The 19,591-nt window shown below is 42.1% G+C and overlaps 1 protein-coding gene across 2 annotated transcripts in view; it reads left to right on the top strand.

The window, feature by feature from the left end:
• LOC141265120 (ATP-binding cassette sub-family B member 5-like) overlaps window positions 1-19,591 on the top strand; it is a 1,140,380-nt gene that overhangs the window by 198,056 nt on the left and 922,733 nt on the right. Inside the window, exons 21-26 of one of the 2 annotated variants that reach the window (XM_073677792.1) lie at window positions 4,078-4,281; window positions 5,003-5,103; window positions 13,290-13,430; window positions 16,634-16,790; window positions 17,532-17,729; window positions 18,558-18,764. The exons of the other annotated variant lie outside the window; for it this stretch is intronic. Of the exons in view, the coding sequence (XP_073533893.1) occupies window positions 4,078-4,281; window positions 5,003-5,103; window positions 13,290-13,430; window positions 16,634-16,790; window positions 17,532-17,729; window positions 18,558-18,764 (1,008 nt within the window). The remainder of the gene's footprint in view (window positions 1-4,077; window positions 4,282-5,002; window positions 5,104-13,289; window positions 13,431-16,633; window positions 16,791-17,531; window positions 17,730-18,557; window positions 18,765-19,591) is intronic. 2 annotated transcript variants of the gene reach the window in all.

Here is a 19,591-nt window from a genome sequence, read left to right as displayed (position 1 = left end):
CCCCCTGTGTGCTGCTGTCCTTGCTTTGTATGTCCCCCTGCCAGGTTGGGTCAGTTTTTATATCATTTACCACCTTGTCTTCCACTTCCGCACCCTGGTCCTCCTTCTGACTTTCTGGCAATTGTGTCTCATCATCATCATCAACCACCTCTTGAGACAGTAATTGCACTTTCCCACCGTCGCCTTCGTGTGACTGTGGCTGCTCCAATATTTGGGCATCGTTACACGCGTTCTCCTATTGACTCGCTTGAAGTTGGCGGGCGAGAGGCCCAAATCTACAAATGGAAAAGTGAACAGCCCTTCTGAGTGTCCAAGTGTGGGAACAGCTGTCTCCGGGCACTTAGCATGGTGGGAGGAAGGAGGATCAGGGTGAGGATATGCTGTCCAGACTCACAGCTACTGAGACTTGACCGTGTGGAAGACAGTGTGGTGATGGTGGTGGCAAAGTGACTGGAAGCATTATCTGCTATCTGCTATCCAACCAACAACCTTTTGACACTGCTCTTGGTTCTGTAGTGGTGTACTGTTGTACCCTAGTAATTGGGACAGGAATTCGAGTGACAAGATGTGGGTGTTTGTTGTGGAACAATTTCAGCTTGCCCATGACCACATCCTCGGCCTCTGCATGCACCATCACCATCACGTCCACTTCCCCGTTCCCTGGCACGCACCTTGCCAATTTTTAATGAAGGAAAATATTTTCCACGTTCACGAGAAATGGCTGATTTTGGAACGCAGTTATATGTGATACGTCTGACAGACAACCACGATTTTAGATAGCAGGCCCGTAATTTACTAATATTATTCTACACAGAGACCTAGTGTGAATAGCTTTACTGACACACTGCAACAGAATGGAAAAGGAAGAAATGTCTGATTTTGGAACAGTCTTATAGGTGATATATCTGACAGAGAACCACGGTTTTAAATAGCTGGCCTGTAATTTACTAATACTATTCTTCACAAACACCTAGTGTGAATAGCTTGACCGACACACTGCAACAGAATGGAAAAGGAAGGCAATATTTTCTACGGTCAGTTTAAATTTCTGGAATTTTATCGCTGAAATATGGAACAGACCTGGCTCTATTCTGCAGTGAGAACAAGCAAATGGAGCAGAAAAAATGGTGTACTCTGGATTGCTTTTAAGCAAATTACCAGGATTAAGATAAAAAAAAAATTGCCCTGGCCTCTGATATCTGGGGCTCTGTCTACAAATATCTGTAATTATTACAGCAGCAGCAGACAGGACGTTCAATGGACCCTCTTGTGCTGTATCATACACTGCAGTCTGCCACATACACTGCCTGCCTGTCTAGCACTGATTACATGCAGCTTGATTAGTCCTCAGAAGGACTGTTAGTTCAGTTGGATATATATATATACAGTACAGACCAAAAGTTTGGACACACCTTCTCATTTAAAGATTTTTCTGTATTTTCATGACTATGAAAATTGTACATTCACACTGAAGGCTTCAAAACTATGAATTAACACATGTGGAATTATATACTTAACAAAAAAGTGTGAAACAACTGAAAATATGTCTTATATTCTTGGTTCTTCAAAGTAGCCACCTTTTGCATTGATGACTGCTTTGCACACTCTTGGCATTCTCTTGATGAGCTTCAAGAGGTAGTCACTGGAAATGTTTTTCACTTCACAGGTGTGCCCTGTCAGGTTTAATAAGTGGGATTTCTTGCCTTATAAATGGGGTTGGGACCATCAGTTGTGTTGTGCAGAAGTCTGGTGGATACACAGCTGATAGTCCCACTGAATAGACTGTTATAATTTGTATTATGGCAAGAAAAAAGCAGCTAAGTAAAGAAAAACGAGTGGTCATCATTACTTTAAGAAATGAAGGTCAGTCAGTGTGAAAAATTAGGAAAACTTTGAAAGTGTCCCCAAGTGCAGTTGCAAAAACCATCAAGCGCTACAAAGAAACTGGCTCACATGAGGACCGCCCCAGGAAAGGAAGACCATGAGTCACCTCTGCTTCTGAGGATAAGTTTATCCGAGTCACCAGCCTCAGAAATCGCAGGTTAACAGCAGCTCAGATGAGAGACTAGGTCAATGCCACACAGAGATCTAGCTGCAAGCACATCTCTTCAACAACTGTTAAGAGGAGACTTTGTGCAGCAGGCCTTCATGGTAAAATAGCTGCTAGGAAACCACTGCAAAGGACAGGCAACAAGCAGAAGAGACTTGTTTGGGCTAAAGAACACAAGGAATGGACATTAGACCAGTGGAAATCTGTGCTTTGGTCTGATGAGTCCAAATTTGAGATCTTTGGTTCCAACCACCGTGTCTTTGTATGATGCAGAAAAGGTGAACGGATGGACTCTACATGCCTGGTTCCCACCGTGAAGCATGGAGGAGGAGGTGTGATGGTGTGGGGGTGCTTTGCTGGTTACACTTTTGGGGATTTATTCAAAATTGAAGGCATACTGAACCAGCATGGCTACCACAGCATCTTGCAGCGGCATGCTATTCCATCTGGTTTGCGTTTAGTTGGACCATCATTTATTTTTACACAGGGCAGTGACCCCAAGCACACCTCCAGGCTGTGTAAGGGCTATTTGACCAAGAAGGAGAGTGATGGGGTGCTACGCCAGATGACCTGGCCTCCACAGTCACCAGACCTGAACCCAATCGAGATGGTTTGGGGTGAGCTGGACCGCAGAGTGAAGGCAAAAGGGCCAACAATTGCTAAGCATCTCTGGGAACTCCTTCAAGAATGTTGGAAGACCATTTCCGGTGACTACCTCTTGAAGCTCATCAAGAGAATGTCAAGAGTGTGCAAAGCAGTCATCAAAGCAAAAGGTGGCTACTTTGAAGAACCTAGAATATAAGACATATTTTCAGTTGTTTCCCACTTTTTTGTTAAGTATATAATTCCACATGTGTTAATTCATAGTTTTGATGCCTTCAGGGTGAATGTACAATTTTCATAGTCATGAAAATACAGAAAAATCTTTAAATAAGAAGGTGTGTCCAAACTTTTGGTCTGTACTGTATGTTGTGGAATACCTATACTAACTTTAAACAAGCAAATCTCTCCCTGACTCAGCAGCACCTCTCCCTACTCTGCCTGATTCCGGGGTAAACTGTGACGAGCATAGCGGCGCCAGGTCTTATATAGACCTGATGATGCTGTTCGGCCTGCCAATCACTGTAATGCCCACAACTAACATGGCTACGGCATTACAGTGCAAGGCAGGCAATCTCTGCATGTTCATTGGCTCTCTAAAGAGCGCCAAACATGCAGGGAAGGGACCCGAGTTCCCGCCCGAGCAACCCGGAAATACTCATCGAGCACAGTGATACTCGAGCGAGTACCGAGCAGTGGCAAGCACGTTCACTCATCACTACTGAAGATGTATTAGAAAATCCTCCTAAGCTAAAAGTATTTTGGACAAGATGATATATAATGTTCATTTGTATTAAAGAGGATATGTCACTTATATACCTTGTAAAATATCTGAGTTCTCCTGATTCTGCAGCGCTTTCTCGTTTTGTGCTGCGTTGTTCCAGTGCAGAGATAGTCACAGTTGTTTCTTCTGGAGCACACTATGTGAAGTCTTCAACAGATGATTCTTCAGAGTCTTTTCTGGGGGCCTGTATTTTTAGTCCTCCCTTCCAGATGCTGCTAATCACAGCTCAGAAGCTGGTCTAGCAGTCCATCGGTGTTAGACGTCGCGGAGTTGTTATTGGCAACATCTGGAAGGGAGTGATAAAAGCACACACCCCTAGAGAAGACTGTGAAGAAACAGCCAGTTAGACTACGAAGTAGAAAATTCACATAGTGCGCTCCAGGAGAAACACATGTGAATATCTCTGCAATGGAGTGACGCAGAGCAAAAAGAAAAAGAACAGCAGAATCAAGGGAGCACATGGATTTTTACAAGGTATTTAACTCATTTTTTGGAGCAAGTGAGAGATCCTCTTTAACTCAAAATATGTTAGCACTCCATCCATCCTACATAGATAGCACATTTTCTTTATTAATTTTTTCATATAATAGCTGTTATTTGCTTTCTAGAAGAATGTGAGTTCCATTTTCTTTCATTTTTTTAGGCAACAGGATCCAGACTTGGTTTACTTTCACAGAACTTTGCCAGTATGGGACTTTCCATTATACTTGCTTTTATTTATGGCTGGGAGATGACTTTGCTGGTTCTCGCTATGACTCCAGTCCTTGTGGTTACTGGTCTACTAGAAATCCGCGCTCTTACCGGCTTTGCTAATCGTGATAAAAAGGATCTCCAAGAAGCTGGAAAGGTCTTTATAACTGTTACTTTACTAATAGTGCAAAGCACTTCTCTGCTTTATGTTCTAACTTGATTGCACCAAGCTAAAAATATCTGAAAAAGTCCAAGTAGTTTCACAATTACAATTAGTTTTATACATTGTTGTTATAAAATGCTACCATTGATGAAGCTAAACTAGTCTGATCAAGCTGACATATTAATTTAAACTGGTAATGTAAACTTACAGAACCACTTTAATATCAATGAATATTGTATTATAGTGTATACAAAATTATAACTTCATGCACTGAGCACAGGATCACAGCATGGTCTAGAGAAGGAGAAGCGGAGCAGAAAGATGTATTGGTTTGTTGTAAAAGATTCAATATAACTTAAATTTTATTCCTTGAAATCTCTGGTGTTTGTATTGTATGAATCCAGTGGGCGGTCCTACTCAGTGATTGACAGCTGTATCTGCATGCAGAGTAATACAGGGAAGACCCAATCACTGATTAGGACCGCCCACTGGACTCATATGTATACAAACCCACAGGATTTCGATGAATAAAATGCAAATTTTCCAGAAACCTTCCACACAAAAATATTAATATTATTAGTTCCTCCTGCTCTATAACATCCTGCCTGCAGATCAGACAACATTTTCACATCACAGGTTCCCATTAAATGTAAATCCTATAAAAGGCATTACATGATTTTTGAAAATATTTTCTCCTCCATGTTTAAATTAATAGATTGCAACTGAAGTTGTCGACAATATTCGAACAGTTGTGTCCTTAACTAGAGAAAAAACTTTTGAGAACCATTATACTGAAAGTCTACAGAAACCATACAGGTCTGGTATCTCCAATCATTACAGAATTCTATGTATTCTGTCTATACTATAGTATTACAAATATTTCCCTTGTTGTTCAGAAAAGATAATGGAAAAATAGTAAATTCAAATAATAATAAAGTAATGTATTAGCATAGAACTCACTTAAACAAAAAAAATGTAGCACAAATTTGTGGATGAAGTCAGGTGATACCTGAACATGCAGAAAGCTGGGTATTGCTCAGGGGTCAGAATAAAACATGTTAGGACTTACTGTACTTAAGAAATTGCAGATTTGGTCAGTTTTATTACATCAGTAATATTTTGAAGCCAAAATCTGCCTTAGATACTTAGGAAAAAAAGAAGTACCGTATTTTTCGGACCATAAGACGCACCTAGGTTTTAGAGGAGGAAAATAGAAAAAAAATTTAAGCAAAAAATGTGGTCACGATTAGTGTTGAGCCACCCCCGTAGTGTTCGGGTTCGGTTCGGTTCGTCGAACACCGGGATGTTCGAGGAACTGTTCGTCGAACTGTTCGTCGAACACCTTAGAACACCGTCGAACACCGTTAAAACCAATGGCAGGCAAACAAAAACACATAGAAACACATAGAAAACACCTGCAAAGGTGTCCAAAAGCTGACAAACTGCTCAGAAGACACTCTCTTTAAAAAAGCCGGCCGGCAAATTCAGCAGCGGCATACACCGGTACCCGACAATTTAGACAAGAAGGAATAGAGCATCACACATAGATTAGATAGATAGAAACATGTCAGTCACACATATAAGAAGCACAGTGACAGTGTTGGTTACTGCACTTGTCATTTAGTGTAAAGGATTTATTAAAAAAAATATTAGTGTTTTCATGCACCGTCTCTTTAAAAAAGCCGGCCGGCAATTCAGCAGCGGTACCCGACAATTTAGAACAGAAAGAATAGAGCTTCACACATAGATTAGATAGATAGAAACATGTCAGTCACATATATAATAAGTACAGTGATAGTGTTGCTTACTGTACTTGTCATTTAGTGTAAAGGATTTATTTAAAAAAATAATAGTGTTTTCATGCACTGTCTCTTTAAAAAAGCCGGCCGGCAATTCAGCAGCGGTACCCGACAATTTAGAACAGAAAGATAGAGCATCACACATAGATTAGATAGATAGAAACATGTCAGTCACATATATATGAAGTACAGTGATAGTGTTGGTTACTGTACTTGTCATTTAGTATTAAAATAAAGGATTTATTATTAAAAAAATTGGCGTGGGGTTCCCCTTAATTTTAGGCTCTAGCGGAGGTTAAGCAGACGGCTGGGGCAGATGTTTGAAGCCTGGGAAGGGGGTAATACCCACGGAGCTTCCCAGGCTACTAATATCAGCCTCCAGCTGAATACATAGCCTTTACTAGCTATTAAATTGGGGGACCCCCCAAAAAAAATGACGTGGGGTCCCCCCTAATTTAATAGCTAGCAAAGGCTAGGCAGACAGCTGGGGGCTGATATTAATAGCCCAGGAAGGGAGCCATGAATATTGGCCCCCTCCCAGGCTAGAAACACCAGCCGTCAGCCGCCCCAGAAATGGCGCATTCATAGGATGCGCCAATTCTGGCACTTAGCCTCGCTCTTCCACGCTGCCCTGGTGCGGTGGCAGGGGGTAATAGGGTTGGGGTTGATGTCAGCTTATAATGCCAGCTGACATCAAGCCCAGGTTAGTAATGGAGAGGCGTCTATAAGACACCCCCATTACTAACCCCATAGTCAAAGTTAAAAAAAACACAAACACCCAGAATAAAGTCCTTTAATTGAAATAAAGACACAATCCTTTATTGTTCTAAATTAAACCATACTTACCATCACGCCCATTCCAGCTGAAGCCAACGATCTCCTGCAATAAAAGAAAAATAATAAAGCAACCTCATCCTTACCTTTCCATGGTTCCCACGACAGCTTCAGCTCTGCTACATCGAGATGACAGGCTGGACCGCAGCAGAACGCTGCCATCCAGCCTGTCATCCCGCAGACACTGAGAAGCGCAGGCTTGCTTGCGCTGCTCAGCGTCTCTCTGTGACGACATCCAGATGAGCCGAGTTCATGTCCAATGAACTCGGCTCACCTCATGCACGTCACTGACAGCGTGGGAAAATTCTCACGCTGAAGCGCTGATTGCAGGAGAATTTTCCCACGCTGTCAGTGACGTGCAGGAGGTGAGCTGAGTTCATTGGACATGAGCTCACCTCATGCACATCACTGACAGCGTGGGAGTATTCTCCTGCACTCAGCACTTCAGCGTGAGAATTTTCCCACGCTGTCAGTGACGTGCATGAGGTGAGCCGAGTTCATTGGACATGACCTCGGCTCATCTGGATGCCGTCACAGCGAGACAGTGAGGAGCGCAAGCAAGCCTGCTCTTCTCAGTGTCTGCGGGATGACAGACTGGATGGCAGCGTTCTGCTGCGGTCCAGCCAGTCATCTCGATGTAGCAGAGCTGAAGCTGTCGTGGGAACCATGGAAAGGTAAGGATGAGGTTGGTTTATTATTTTTCTTTTATTGCAGGAGATCGTTGGCTTCAGCTGGAATGGGTGTGATGGTAAGTATGGTTTAATTTAGAACAATAAAGAATTGTCTCTTTATTTCAATTAAAGGACTTTATTCTGGGTGTTGTGTTTTTTTTAAATACTTTACTAGAAATTCATGGCGGTCATGTCTAATACTGGCGTGACCCCATGAATTTTGGGCTTGGGGCCAGCTGATAATACCAAGCTGGCCCTAACCCCTTTATTACCCAGTGAGCCACCGCACCAGGGCCCTGGATGAGTTGGGTACAGCGCCAGAAGATGGCGCTTCTATGAACGCGCCATTTTCCGGGGTGGCTGCGGACTGCAATTTGTAGCGGGGGGGGGGCCCAGAAAGCTTGGGCCTCCCTGCGCTGCAGATTCCAGCCCCCAGCTGCCTAGTTGTACCTGGCTGGACACAAAAATAGGGCGAAGCCCCACGTACTTTTTTTTTAATTATTTCATGAAATTCATGAAATAATTAAGAAAAAAAGGCCTTCCCTATATTGTTGTGTCCGGCCAGGTACAAATAGGCAGCTGGTGGTTGGGGGCAGCCCGTTCCTGCCTGCTGTACCTGGCTGGACACAAATATAGTGCGAAGCCCCACTTCAATTTTTTTTAATTATTTCATGAAATTCATGAAATAATTAAGAAAAAAAGGGCTTCCCTATATTGTTGTGTCCGGCCAGGTGCAAATAGGCAGCTGGTGGATGGGGGCAGCCCGTTCCTGCCTGCTGTACCTGGCTGGACACAAATATAGTGCGAAGCCCCACTTCAATTTTTTTTAATTATTTCATGAAATTCATGAAATAATTAAGAAAAAAAGGGCTTCCCTATATTGTTGTGTCCGGCCAGGTACAAATAGGCAGCTGGTGGATGGGGGCAGCCCGTTCCTGCCTGCTGTACCTGGCTGGACACAAATATAGTGCGAAGCCCCACTTCAATTTTTTTTAATTATTTCATGAAATTCATGAAATAATTAAGAAAAAAAGGGCTTCCCTATATTGTTGTGTCCGGCCAGGTGCAAATAGGCAGCTGGTGGATGGGGGCAGCCCGTTCCTGCCTGCTGTACCTGGCTGGACACAAATATAGTGCGAAGCCCCACTTCAATTTTTTTTAATTATTTCATGAAATTCATGAAATAATTAAGAAAAAAAGGGCTTCCCTATATTGTTGTGTCCGGCCAGGTACAAATAGGCAGCTGGTGGATGGGGGCAGCCCGTTCCTGCCTGCTGTACCTGGCTGGACACAAATATAGTGCGAAGCCACACTTCAATTTTTTTAAATTATTTCAGGAAATTCATGAAATAATTTAAAAAAAATTGACGTGGGGCTTCGCACTATATTTGTGTCCAGCCAGGTACAGCAGGCAGGAACGGGCTGCCCCCATCCACCAGCTGCCTATTTGTACCTGGCCGGACACAACAATATAGGGAAGCCCTTTTTTCTTAATTATTTCATGAAATAATTTTAAAAAAATTGACGTGGGGCTTCGCACTATATTTGTGTCCAGTCAGGTACAGCAGGCAGGAACGGGCTGCCCCCAACCACCAGCTGCCTATTTGTACCTGGCCGGACACAACAATATAGGGAAGCCCTTTTTTTCTTAATTATTTCATGAAATAATTTAAAGAAAATTGACGTGGGGCTTCGCCCTGTTTTTGTGTCCAGCCAGGTACAACTAGGCAGCTGGGGGCTGGAATCCGCAGCGCAGGGAGGCCCAAGCTTTCTGGGCCACCCCCGCTGCAAATTGCAGTCCGCAGCCACCCCGGAAAATGGCGCGTTCATAGAAGCGCCATCTTCTGGCGCTGTACCCAACTCATCCAGGGCCCTGATGCGGTGGCTCACTGGGTAATAAAGGGGTTAGGGCCAGCTTGGCATTATCAGCTGGCCCTAAGCCCGAAATTCATGGGGTCACGCCAATATTAGACATGACCACCATGAATTTCTAGTAAAGTATTTAAAAAAAACACAAACACCCAGAAAAAAGTCCTTTAATTGAAATAAACACACAATTCTTTATTGTTCTAAATTAAACCATACTTACCATCACGCCCATTCCAGCTGAAGCCAACGATCTCCTGAAATAAAAGAAAAATAATAAAGCAACATCATACTTACCTTTCCATGGTTCCCATGACAGCTTCAGCTCTGCTACATCGAGATGACAGGCTGGACCGCAGCAGAACGCTGCCATCCTGCCTGTCATCCCGCAGACACTGAGAAGCGCAGGCTTGCTTGCGCTCCACAGTGTCTCTCTGTGAGGGCATCCAGATGAGCCGAGTTAATGTCCAATGAACTCGGCTCACCTCATGCACGTCACTGACAGCGTGGGAAAATTCTCCTGCACTCACCGCTTCAGCGTGGGAGAATTCTCACACTGAAGCGCTGAGTGCAGGAGAATTCTCCCACGCTGTCAGTGACGTGCAGGAGGTGAGCTGAGTTCATTGGACATGAGCTCACCTTATGCACGTCACTGACAGCGTGGGAAAATTCTCCTGCACTCAGCGCTTCAGCGGGAGAATTCTCACGCTGAAGCGCTGAGTGCAGGAGAATTCTCCCACGCTGTCAGTGACGTGCAGGAGGTGAGTTGAGTTCATTGGACATGAGCTCACCTTATGCACGTCACTGACAGCGTGGGAGAATTCTCCTGCACTCACCGCTTCAGCGTGAGAATTTTCCCACGCTGTCAGTGACGTGCATGAGGTGAGCCGAGTTCATTGGACATGAACTCGGCTCATCTGGATGTCGTCACAGAGAGACGCTGAGCAGCGCAAGTAAGCCTGCGCTTCTCAGTGTCTGCGGGATGAGAGGCTGGATGGCAGCGTTCTGCTGCGGTCCAGCCTGTCATCTCGATGTAGCAGAGCTGAAGCTGTCGTGGGAACCATGGAAAGGTAAGGATGAGGTTGCTTTATTATTTTTCTTTTATTGCAGGAGATCGTTGGCTTCAGCTGGAATGGGCGTGACGGTAAGTATGGTTTAATTTAGAACAATAAAGGATTGTGTCTTTATTTCAATTAAAGGACTTTATTCTGGGTGTTTGTGTTTTTTTTAACTTTGACTATGGGGTTAGTAATGGGGGTGTCTTATAGACGCCTCTCCATTACTAACCTGGGCTTGATGTCAGCTGGCATTATAAGCTGACATCAACCCCAACCCTATTACCCCCTGCCACCGCACCAGGGCAGCGTGGAAGAGCGAGGCTAAGTGCCAGAATTGGCGCATCCTATGGATGCGCCATTTCTGGGGCGGCTGACGGCTGGTGTTTCTAGCCTGGGAGGGGGCCAATATTCATGGCTCCCTTCCTGGGCTACTAATATCAGCCCCCAGCTGTCTGCCTAGCCTTTGCTAGCTATTAAATTAGGGGGGACCCCACGTCATTTTTTTGGGGGGGGTCCTCCATTTTAATAGCTAGTAAAGGCTAGGTATTCAGCTGGGGGCTGATATTAGTAGCCTGGGAAGCTCCGTGGGTATTACCCCCTTCCCAGGCTTCAAACATCTGCCCCAGCCGTCTGCTTAACCTCCGCTAGAGCCTAAAATTAAGGGGAACCCCACGCCATTTTTTTTAATAATAAATCCTTTATTTTAATACTAAATGACAAGTACAGTAACCAACACTATCACTGTACTTCATATATATGTGACTGACATGTTTCTATCTATCTAATCTATGTGTGAAGCTCTATTCTGTCTGTTATAAATTGTCGGGTACCGCTGCTGAATTGCCGGCCGGCTTTTTTAAAGAGACGGTGCATGAAAACACTATTATTTTTTTTGATAAATCCTTTACACTAAATGACAAGTACAGTAAGCAGCACTGTCACTGTACTTCGTATATATGTGGCTGACATGTTTATATCTATCTAATCTATGTGTGATGCTCTATTCTTTCGGTTCTAAATTGTCGGGTACCGGTGTATGCCGCTGCTGAATTGCCGGCTTTTCATGTTTCACTGTTGATACTGTTCCCATCGATTTGGGCAATCACTGTAATGCCACAACCACCATGGCTGTGGCATTACAGTGAGTGGCAGACAATCCCTGCATGATTGGTGCTCTAAATAGCGCCAGACATGCAGGACAAGCTTTTGGTGCACGAACAGTTATCGAACATAACCTCGAACAGCCGAATTTTTTGCAAATCGTTCGGGTTCGTCGAACAACTCGAACACCGCCCAAAACAGCTCGAATTTGAGATTGGCGAACAGTTCTAGTCGAACACCGCTCATCTCTAGTCACGATGACTGTTAAGGGGGAGCGGGTCTGCTGCAGACACTGGAAAAGGGGTAATGTCCCCTAATTCTGATACTATCCCCCATTCCTATTTTACGTGGCTCCCATCCCCATCCTGATATGCATGGCACCCCTCCATCCTGATATGCATGGCACCTGCATCCTTATCCTGGTATGCATGACATCCCTCATCTTTATCCTAGTATGCATGGCACCCCTCATCCTTATCCTGGTATGTATGGCACCCCTCATCCCTATCCTGGTACACATGGCACCCCTCATCCTTACCCTGGTATGTATGTCCCCCTCATCCTTACCCTGGTATGTATGGCCCCCTCATCCTTATCCTAGTATGCATGCTCCCCCTAATCCCCATCAGGCTGCACATAAAAAATAAACACTCCTACTCACCTTTCTTCTCTCTCCTCAAGCACTGCATCCTGTCTGTATGCACTGATCTCGCCATGTGAGCTGTGCATGACGTCACTGCCATGCGCGGCTCACAAGGAGAGATCAGCAGCCAGAAGTCACTGCTCCCCACGCCGGGACTGTGTGCGTGGGGAGCAGTGACTTCATGCTCCTTAATAGCGGCACACAGCGTAGCAGCAGCGCGGCTCCTGCTGCTGGGCGTTCGCGTGTCCCCGCTGTTAAAGGGCATGAATATTCACCCGCTCTCCACGCCCAAGAAGGAAAAAAGTGCGTCTTATAGTCCGAAAAATGCAGTATTCATTTTCCTATTATAATGTTTTTCTACAGATTGTGATGCAAAATATTGGTCAAATTGGTGATGTATGAGGGTCTTATAACAGAGAGATCCCCATATTTTGACATACAGAATTAAATTATATTTTTCATCATAGACTAATTCAATGAAATATAAAATTCTGCTTGATTTTTTCCTACTTTTAATTCAGAATTATACAGCTAGAATTAGGGGAGGGGCTATATAACTTCTTATATGCTTCTCCTTATGTTAGCTGAAGACTTATTTCATTTTGTAATTTAAAGGTTTTTTTATCTTGCTTGTCTTGACCTTTAGGACTTCAACTGATCAACAGACTGGGAATAAAACTACCATAAATTGAAAAAAAAAATTGAGTCATATTATCACTTGTTAAGTTTTCATGCGCAGCCGCACTTCCGGCCGGCAGCTGTGCAGTGAACAATAATAATGCTTCAAACCGATGAATTTTGGAAAAGAAATCGAGAAAATATGAGTAAAAGAAATAAAAGAATATTGACATAGCCTCCTAATAAAAATGACCAGCTATGTGATTCCTTAGGAAAGTGACACATCCTAAACTAGACCTCTACATAATTATATTTATCTCTACTACCAACAGGGCCGGCTCATATCTTCTTGTCTATCCACTACGATACCATTAATACATCAAATCTTTTTTCTTTTAATTTCACTGTGTAGGAATTCACAAAGAAAGGCCCAGATATATGGGATTTGCTTTGCTTTCAGTCAGTCATTTATATATTTTGCCTATGCAGCAAGTTACCGCTTTGGAGCTTATTTAATAAATGTGGGAAGAATGAATGTGGAAGAAGTGATGCTGTAAGTATCAACATGTACGATAATGTCAATGTCCAGTGGTTTGATGCCATATTCCATGATTTTAGGCGTCTTAGAAGAATGGTCATGAGATGGTGGCTGGTCATGAGGTCAGGAGTTTGCCAACAAGCTAGTCTGCCAATGTATGTAGATATATAGAAAGGGCACCAAACTAAATCTTTCACCCTGTTGAAGAAAATCCTAATCATATGCTGTACTCCCTGAAGTCCAGAAATACTGGGGCAAATGTGTTAAAGCAAAATTACCTTTGTTGCACATAACAACGAATCACAGGGCAGATTAATTTCATATTCTGCTCTTTTAAAGTGAAAGAGATAGAGATGCTAGAATATAAATGACATTTTGATCACTTCTTATTACATTATTTTTGCGGAGCTACCACAACTAAACAATTGCAGATGTGGTGCTTTGATTTTTTTTCTCATTATGGTGTTTACCGATGAGGTTAATTAATGCAATATTTTGATAGATCTGATTTTTATGGATGTGGCGATACTACATATTTTATTTTAGTCTGCTACAATGGCAACCGACTGGCACTCTGTTATTGCTTTGTGGGGGGTGCGATGGGTGAATGGAGCAGGTCGTCTCCAGGCTGCTCGCTGTAAATCCTGCTGTCCCACGGCATTTAAGTGGTTAACAACTACAAGCAGAGCTTAGCGTCACTCATTACTATCAGAGGTAGATAATGGCTGTGTATCACATCCATTTTTGCCATGAAATATGCAAACTCACTTCCCGGCAGGAACGTTATTTTTCTGGAAGGAGTTAAAGGAGTTCTCTTAATATTGAGGGTCTGTTGTTAGGGTAGACCATCAACATCAGATTGGTGGATTTGTAAAGGTATACATGACTAGTCAGAAGGGTTTGAAGGGTCAGTAGTGCCACCTCTTCAATATTTACCTTGTGCCATCTACCTGCATGCTGTTTAGCGTAGGGCAGGCTGCATTATACAATTCTGCAATCCACTTCAATAGGATAGCATTGCAATACCCAGTCATGCTACTACTACAATGTGCAGGTAGATGACACAAAGTAAATATTGAAAAGGATGCGGCACTTGCACAAGCTCCATGGGCCCTTCAAACATCTTATGGATGTGAGTGAAGAGATGGATCACCAATGATCTAATATTGATGACCTGTACTAAAGATCGGTAGCCATTCTGATCCTGGGAAATCATTTCAACAGGAAAGTATTCAGGTTTAGTGCATAGGGCAGTGTGACCTGTAAATTCAGTCCTGCTTTACAGATATTTGGAGAAATATTGTCTCACACTTCATGCAAATATTTTTCACCTGTAGCAATGACCATTTTTCAGACCAGACCCTTCTACAACTCTTCCACTCTCATCCATAACCCTTCCATGCCCCCTTCAGCCTTTTCTGCTTCCTCTCCATTACTTCCTCCGAAGTTTTGGGGAGAATTTGATAGAAGCCTAGAAGATCTGCCAACTCTACAAGGTGTCCGGATTCATACAGAATGGTGCAGAACTAATGTCAACATTGAGTATTAATGATCCAGTCCTTTTTATTTAGTGACCATTTAAGCAAAGAAAAATCAACTTCAGATTTTTTCTAGAAGAAAAGATCCTCCAGAATTGTTGACTAATGTGCAATGCAAGTATTTGCAGAAATGGACATGTCTTCACTAAGGGAAATCTGTCATAACCACCCCAAACTGTTTGAAAGAGCTACATGCACCTATAAAGACAAGTCCAGTAATATCATTACATGGCCAGTCTGTTCCTTTGTTACTAAGAAATCAGTGTTTGAATTGATATGCAAATGAGACTGAAGAACTATGGTAGATCTGAAGTCTCTCTCATTCCAGTGATATTCTCCTCCAAGCGACATCTCCTCCTCCAGGGAATGAGGTGAGAAGGCAGAAGAGCTATAAGTGCAGCGCCCGCCCGACTGCACTTGTAACTCATTCATATAAAATATCAACTACAAGAAAGATTATGATTTAATTAGCATTATAGCACCTTTACAAGCATTCCATTAGTTTGGGGTATGAAATTATGATGACATGTTCTCTTTAAGTGGTTCAATGAGTAAATGCTCTGACATAGCAGTTCTAAATCTCTTCAGGAGTAACATCAAATGTGACTCAACTACTTAAATGTATGTCTGAACCTAAGATAAAAAGAAATGAGCAAATACTCTGCAGTAAATAAATAAATAAATAAATAAAAAGTAATAGTAATAGTACATGTAAATAACATAGAATAGTTAGTTGATACTTTTTTGATCGAAAGAGTGTAAAAGCCATCCCACTGCGACAAAGTGTACCCAATCAGGATGGTCCCTAACTCTTGTAGTTCACCTTTCTATGTGCCAGCAGACCTCAAAATAGACGAGGGCAGAGCAGGTCCCAAACCTGACTGTTTCACCACCTGCCTATGGAACGCTATATAGACAGAATACACAATCCAACAAGGGGGAGCCACCTCCCTGTATGTACCAAGTACAAGAAACTAAAGCAAAACCAAAGAAATGGGTCTGCACATGGTGGAATAAGTGCACTGTGTAGGTGCACATTACCACGGTGGCCATTTAACAGACAGGCTCTGTCTTAAATGTCCACCTTGTGAATGTGCACCTACACATTGCACTTAAACCAATGTCTGCAGGACCAATTGTTTGGTTTTGCTTAAATGTATATCTTCCCCATCTTGACTTGCCAAAAAGACTAAATAAAACATGTTTGAGAAAATATTTAAAGCACCACTCCAGCGTTTTTTTATTTTAATGCTGGAATGGTGCTACTAACATAAAGTCCCTGCATCTAATATTATACTCATCACCCACCGTCTTTAGCTCTTCAGCTCCAGTCCCGCAGCGCCATCTTGTGACTGCAACTTCTGAGTGACTGGTCACAAGCTCTCAATTCAAGTCTATGAGAGGCTTCTTCTGGCTCTTATAGACTTAGATTGAAAAGTGACTTTCAGCTCGCTCCAGCAAACACTGGAGCAATCCGGCAGGTCACAAACTGCAGGAGACTGACAGGAGCGGCACAGATAAAAGATGAAGACGGCAGCTGGTAAGTATAAGACTAGGGGCAGGGTCATTACATTAGTGGCACCACTCCAGAGCTGCAATAAAAAAACGCTTGAGTGGTGCCATAAATATTCCAATCCACAGTGGAATCCTTAATGCTTTGTTTTTTGTCTTGTTGCACAGTGTATTCGTCATTTTAACCTATGGAGCCGTCGCAGTAGGCCAAACATTATCATTTGCTCCTGACTATGCTAAAGCCAAATCTGCAGCCTCCCATCTTTTCGCTTTGTTTAATCGAGAACCAGCTATTGACAGCTACAGTTTACAAGGACAAAAACCAGTAAGCATTTATTAGAGAATATATTACATTTGCTTGTTTGCTTCTTATCTATCAGATGAGAAAAGCTGATGATAAGCTCTAAGCTAGTCCAGCTAAAAATATGTGAATTTTAAGGGCCCTACACTTTATTGGATTTTCACCTGTTTTTTGTTGATTTTTTTTTTTTTGTATTTTGTCACTTTTTTCGTCATATTCATCTTTCATTTGAGCCTTTTTAATCCATTTTACAGGTGTTCAGTTCACCTGTTTTGTTTATGTTTTTGTTTGTCACTTGTGGGTGAAGTTTTGGGTTTCCATTTGTTTTCATCTGATTCATCATTTGTGATTTTTTTTCGAAAAGATGCAAAAATGTGTCGTAAATTTACCCCAGTTCCCAACTCTGGCGAGATTTTATGTACACCTTAAATTTTGGTGCAATTTTTTAAACATTTCAGAGGATCATGCAACAAGAATAAAGAATACTTTTTATTTTACACAAAATTCATGAACCATTAATATTTTTTTTTTGATGAATTAGGTGCACGAAATGTCAGCAAATACCACTAGACAAAAAAAAAAGAAATGTAACTTAAAAAAAATTCACAATCGACCAATTGAGCCCATAGTCCCTCCCTGGTGGACTTTTCAAAGTATTCCTGCTCTGAAATGTTGCAGACTGATTTATGCTGCTTTTTGTTTGGGAAGCATGAATCTAATGACAGGTTCCCTTTAAGGTATTTCTTTCTTTTTTACTCACTTTAGGATAATTGGCAAGGAAATATAGAGCTACAGCAGATATCGTTCAATTATCCATCTCGTCCAGATGTGTCTGTACTACAAGATCTATCTGTTACTATACAGAGTGGGCAAACTGTGGCATTTGTGGGAAGCAGTGGATGTGGGAAAAGCACCTCTGTCCAACTCTTGCAGAGGTTTTATGACCCTTGTCTAGGAGCTGTGGTAAGATTAGTTTGCAAAAGTATCTACACCATAAATTACAAAGTTACTGGCTTCTATGTTTAGATAATGTTTGATTTTATTTTTTAGGTATTTTCCCACTAAACACATTTATGATTAATCGACAGGATAGCTGTTACGAACACCAATCTCAGGAACGGGAGTCCCAAGGTTAATACACGAGCATGACCTCACCCTTAGGTCTCATTCACATGTCCAATTTTTCCACTTACGAGAAAAACAGACTGATTATTCAGATCAGAATTAGATCACAGTTTCATCATAGTGTGGTCCGAGTGTCATCCATTTTTCTCAAACTTGGAGAAATTAAAAAAAAAAGTTTCTCCACCATCTCTATTCTGACAGTACATGAAAATCGGACCGCACTTGGATGTCAATTGGTTGCAGTCCAATTTTTTCACGGACCCATTGACTTGCATTGTTGATTTTAATCCAATCAAAATCGGACATTTCTCTGCAATGAAATGAAAAACATGGATAGCATTCATACACGAAAATCAAATGTCTGAATGAGCCCTAATTCACAGGTTATGTGAGTAGTGGTCCCAGATGTGCACTACCCCTCGCTATAGATCCATGGAAGTAAATGGAGTATGCGTAGTATATCTTCTTTCACAAAAGAGACTTTGGGACCTTCATTCGAAATACTGGTGGCAGTACCAACAATTAGATCCCCAGTAATCAGGATCAGCTATCTTGTGGAAAGTTATATAAGTGTTATATATATTTAGTGGGAAAATCCCTTTAATCTATTGATGACTACAAGACAATCATGATCTAAATCGTGTGCATCTTCTATGGATTTTTTAGTTGTTCGATAACACCAACATAAAAGACTTCAATGTGCAATGGCTTCGATCACAAATTGGAATTGTGTCCCAAGAGCCAATGCTATTTGACTGCAGTATTGCTGAGAACATTGCCTATGGGGACAACACTCGGGAAGTGCCTATGGAGGAAATACAACGTGCCGCAAAAGCTGCAAATATCCATTCATTCATAGACGAGCTGCCAGAGGTAAAAATGCCCAATGACTGTGATCATCCTAATGAAAAAATGTTTCTCCTATAAATGTAATTATTAACTGAAGCAAATCATGCTTGTGATATATGGATATGTTAGCATTTATAGGGTATTATAGTTTTTCATGCATATACAGCTCTGGCAAAAATTAAGAGGCCACTGCAAATTTTTAAGTTTCTCTGATTTTTCTCTTTATAAGTATATTTTTGAGTAAAATGTACATTGTTGTTTTAGTCTATAAACTACCGACCACTAGTGTTGAGCATTGCGATACTGAAATATTGGGTATTGACCGATATTCGTGGTATCAGAGTTCCGATAATGAGTTCCGATACTTTTACAATATTGAATACCGGAATCGGAAGTTCCCATAATGCCTGCGCTCTGCAGTGTCTCTGAAGAATGACAAGCTGGATGGAAGCGCTCAGCTTACTGTACTTGTCATTTAGTGTTAAAGGATTTATTAAAAAAAATAATAGTGTTTTCATGCACCATCTCTTTAAAAAAGCCGGCCGGCAATTCAGCATCGGTACCAGACAATTTAGAACAGAAAGAATAGAGCATCACACATAGATTAGATAGATAGAAACATGTCAGTCACATATATAAGAAGTACAGTGATAGTGTTGATTACTGTACTTGTCATTTAGTGTTAAAATAAAGGATTTATTTAAAAAAAAATTGGCGTGGGGTTCCCCGTAATTTTAGTCTCTAGCGGAGGTTAAGCAGACGGCTGGGGCAGATGTTTGAAGCCTGGGAAGGGGGTAATACCCACGGAGCTTCCCAGGCTACTAATATCAGCCCCCAGCTGAATACCTAGC

The sequence above is a fragment of the Phyllobates terribilis genome, unplaced genomic scaffold, assembly GCF_046119375.1.
Source record: "Phyllobates terribilis strain yellow unplaced genomic scaffold, ASM4611937v1 Scaffold_4__5_contigs__length_816908805, whole genome shotgun sequence".
NCBI lineage: Eukaryota > Metazoa > Chordata > Amphibia > Anura > Dendrobatidae > Phyllobates > Phyllobates terribilis.
This window is presented reverse-complemented; position numbering and strand designations above follow the sequence as displayed.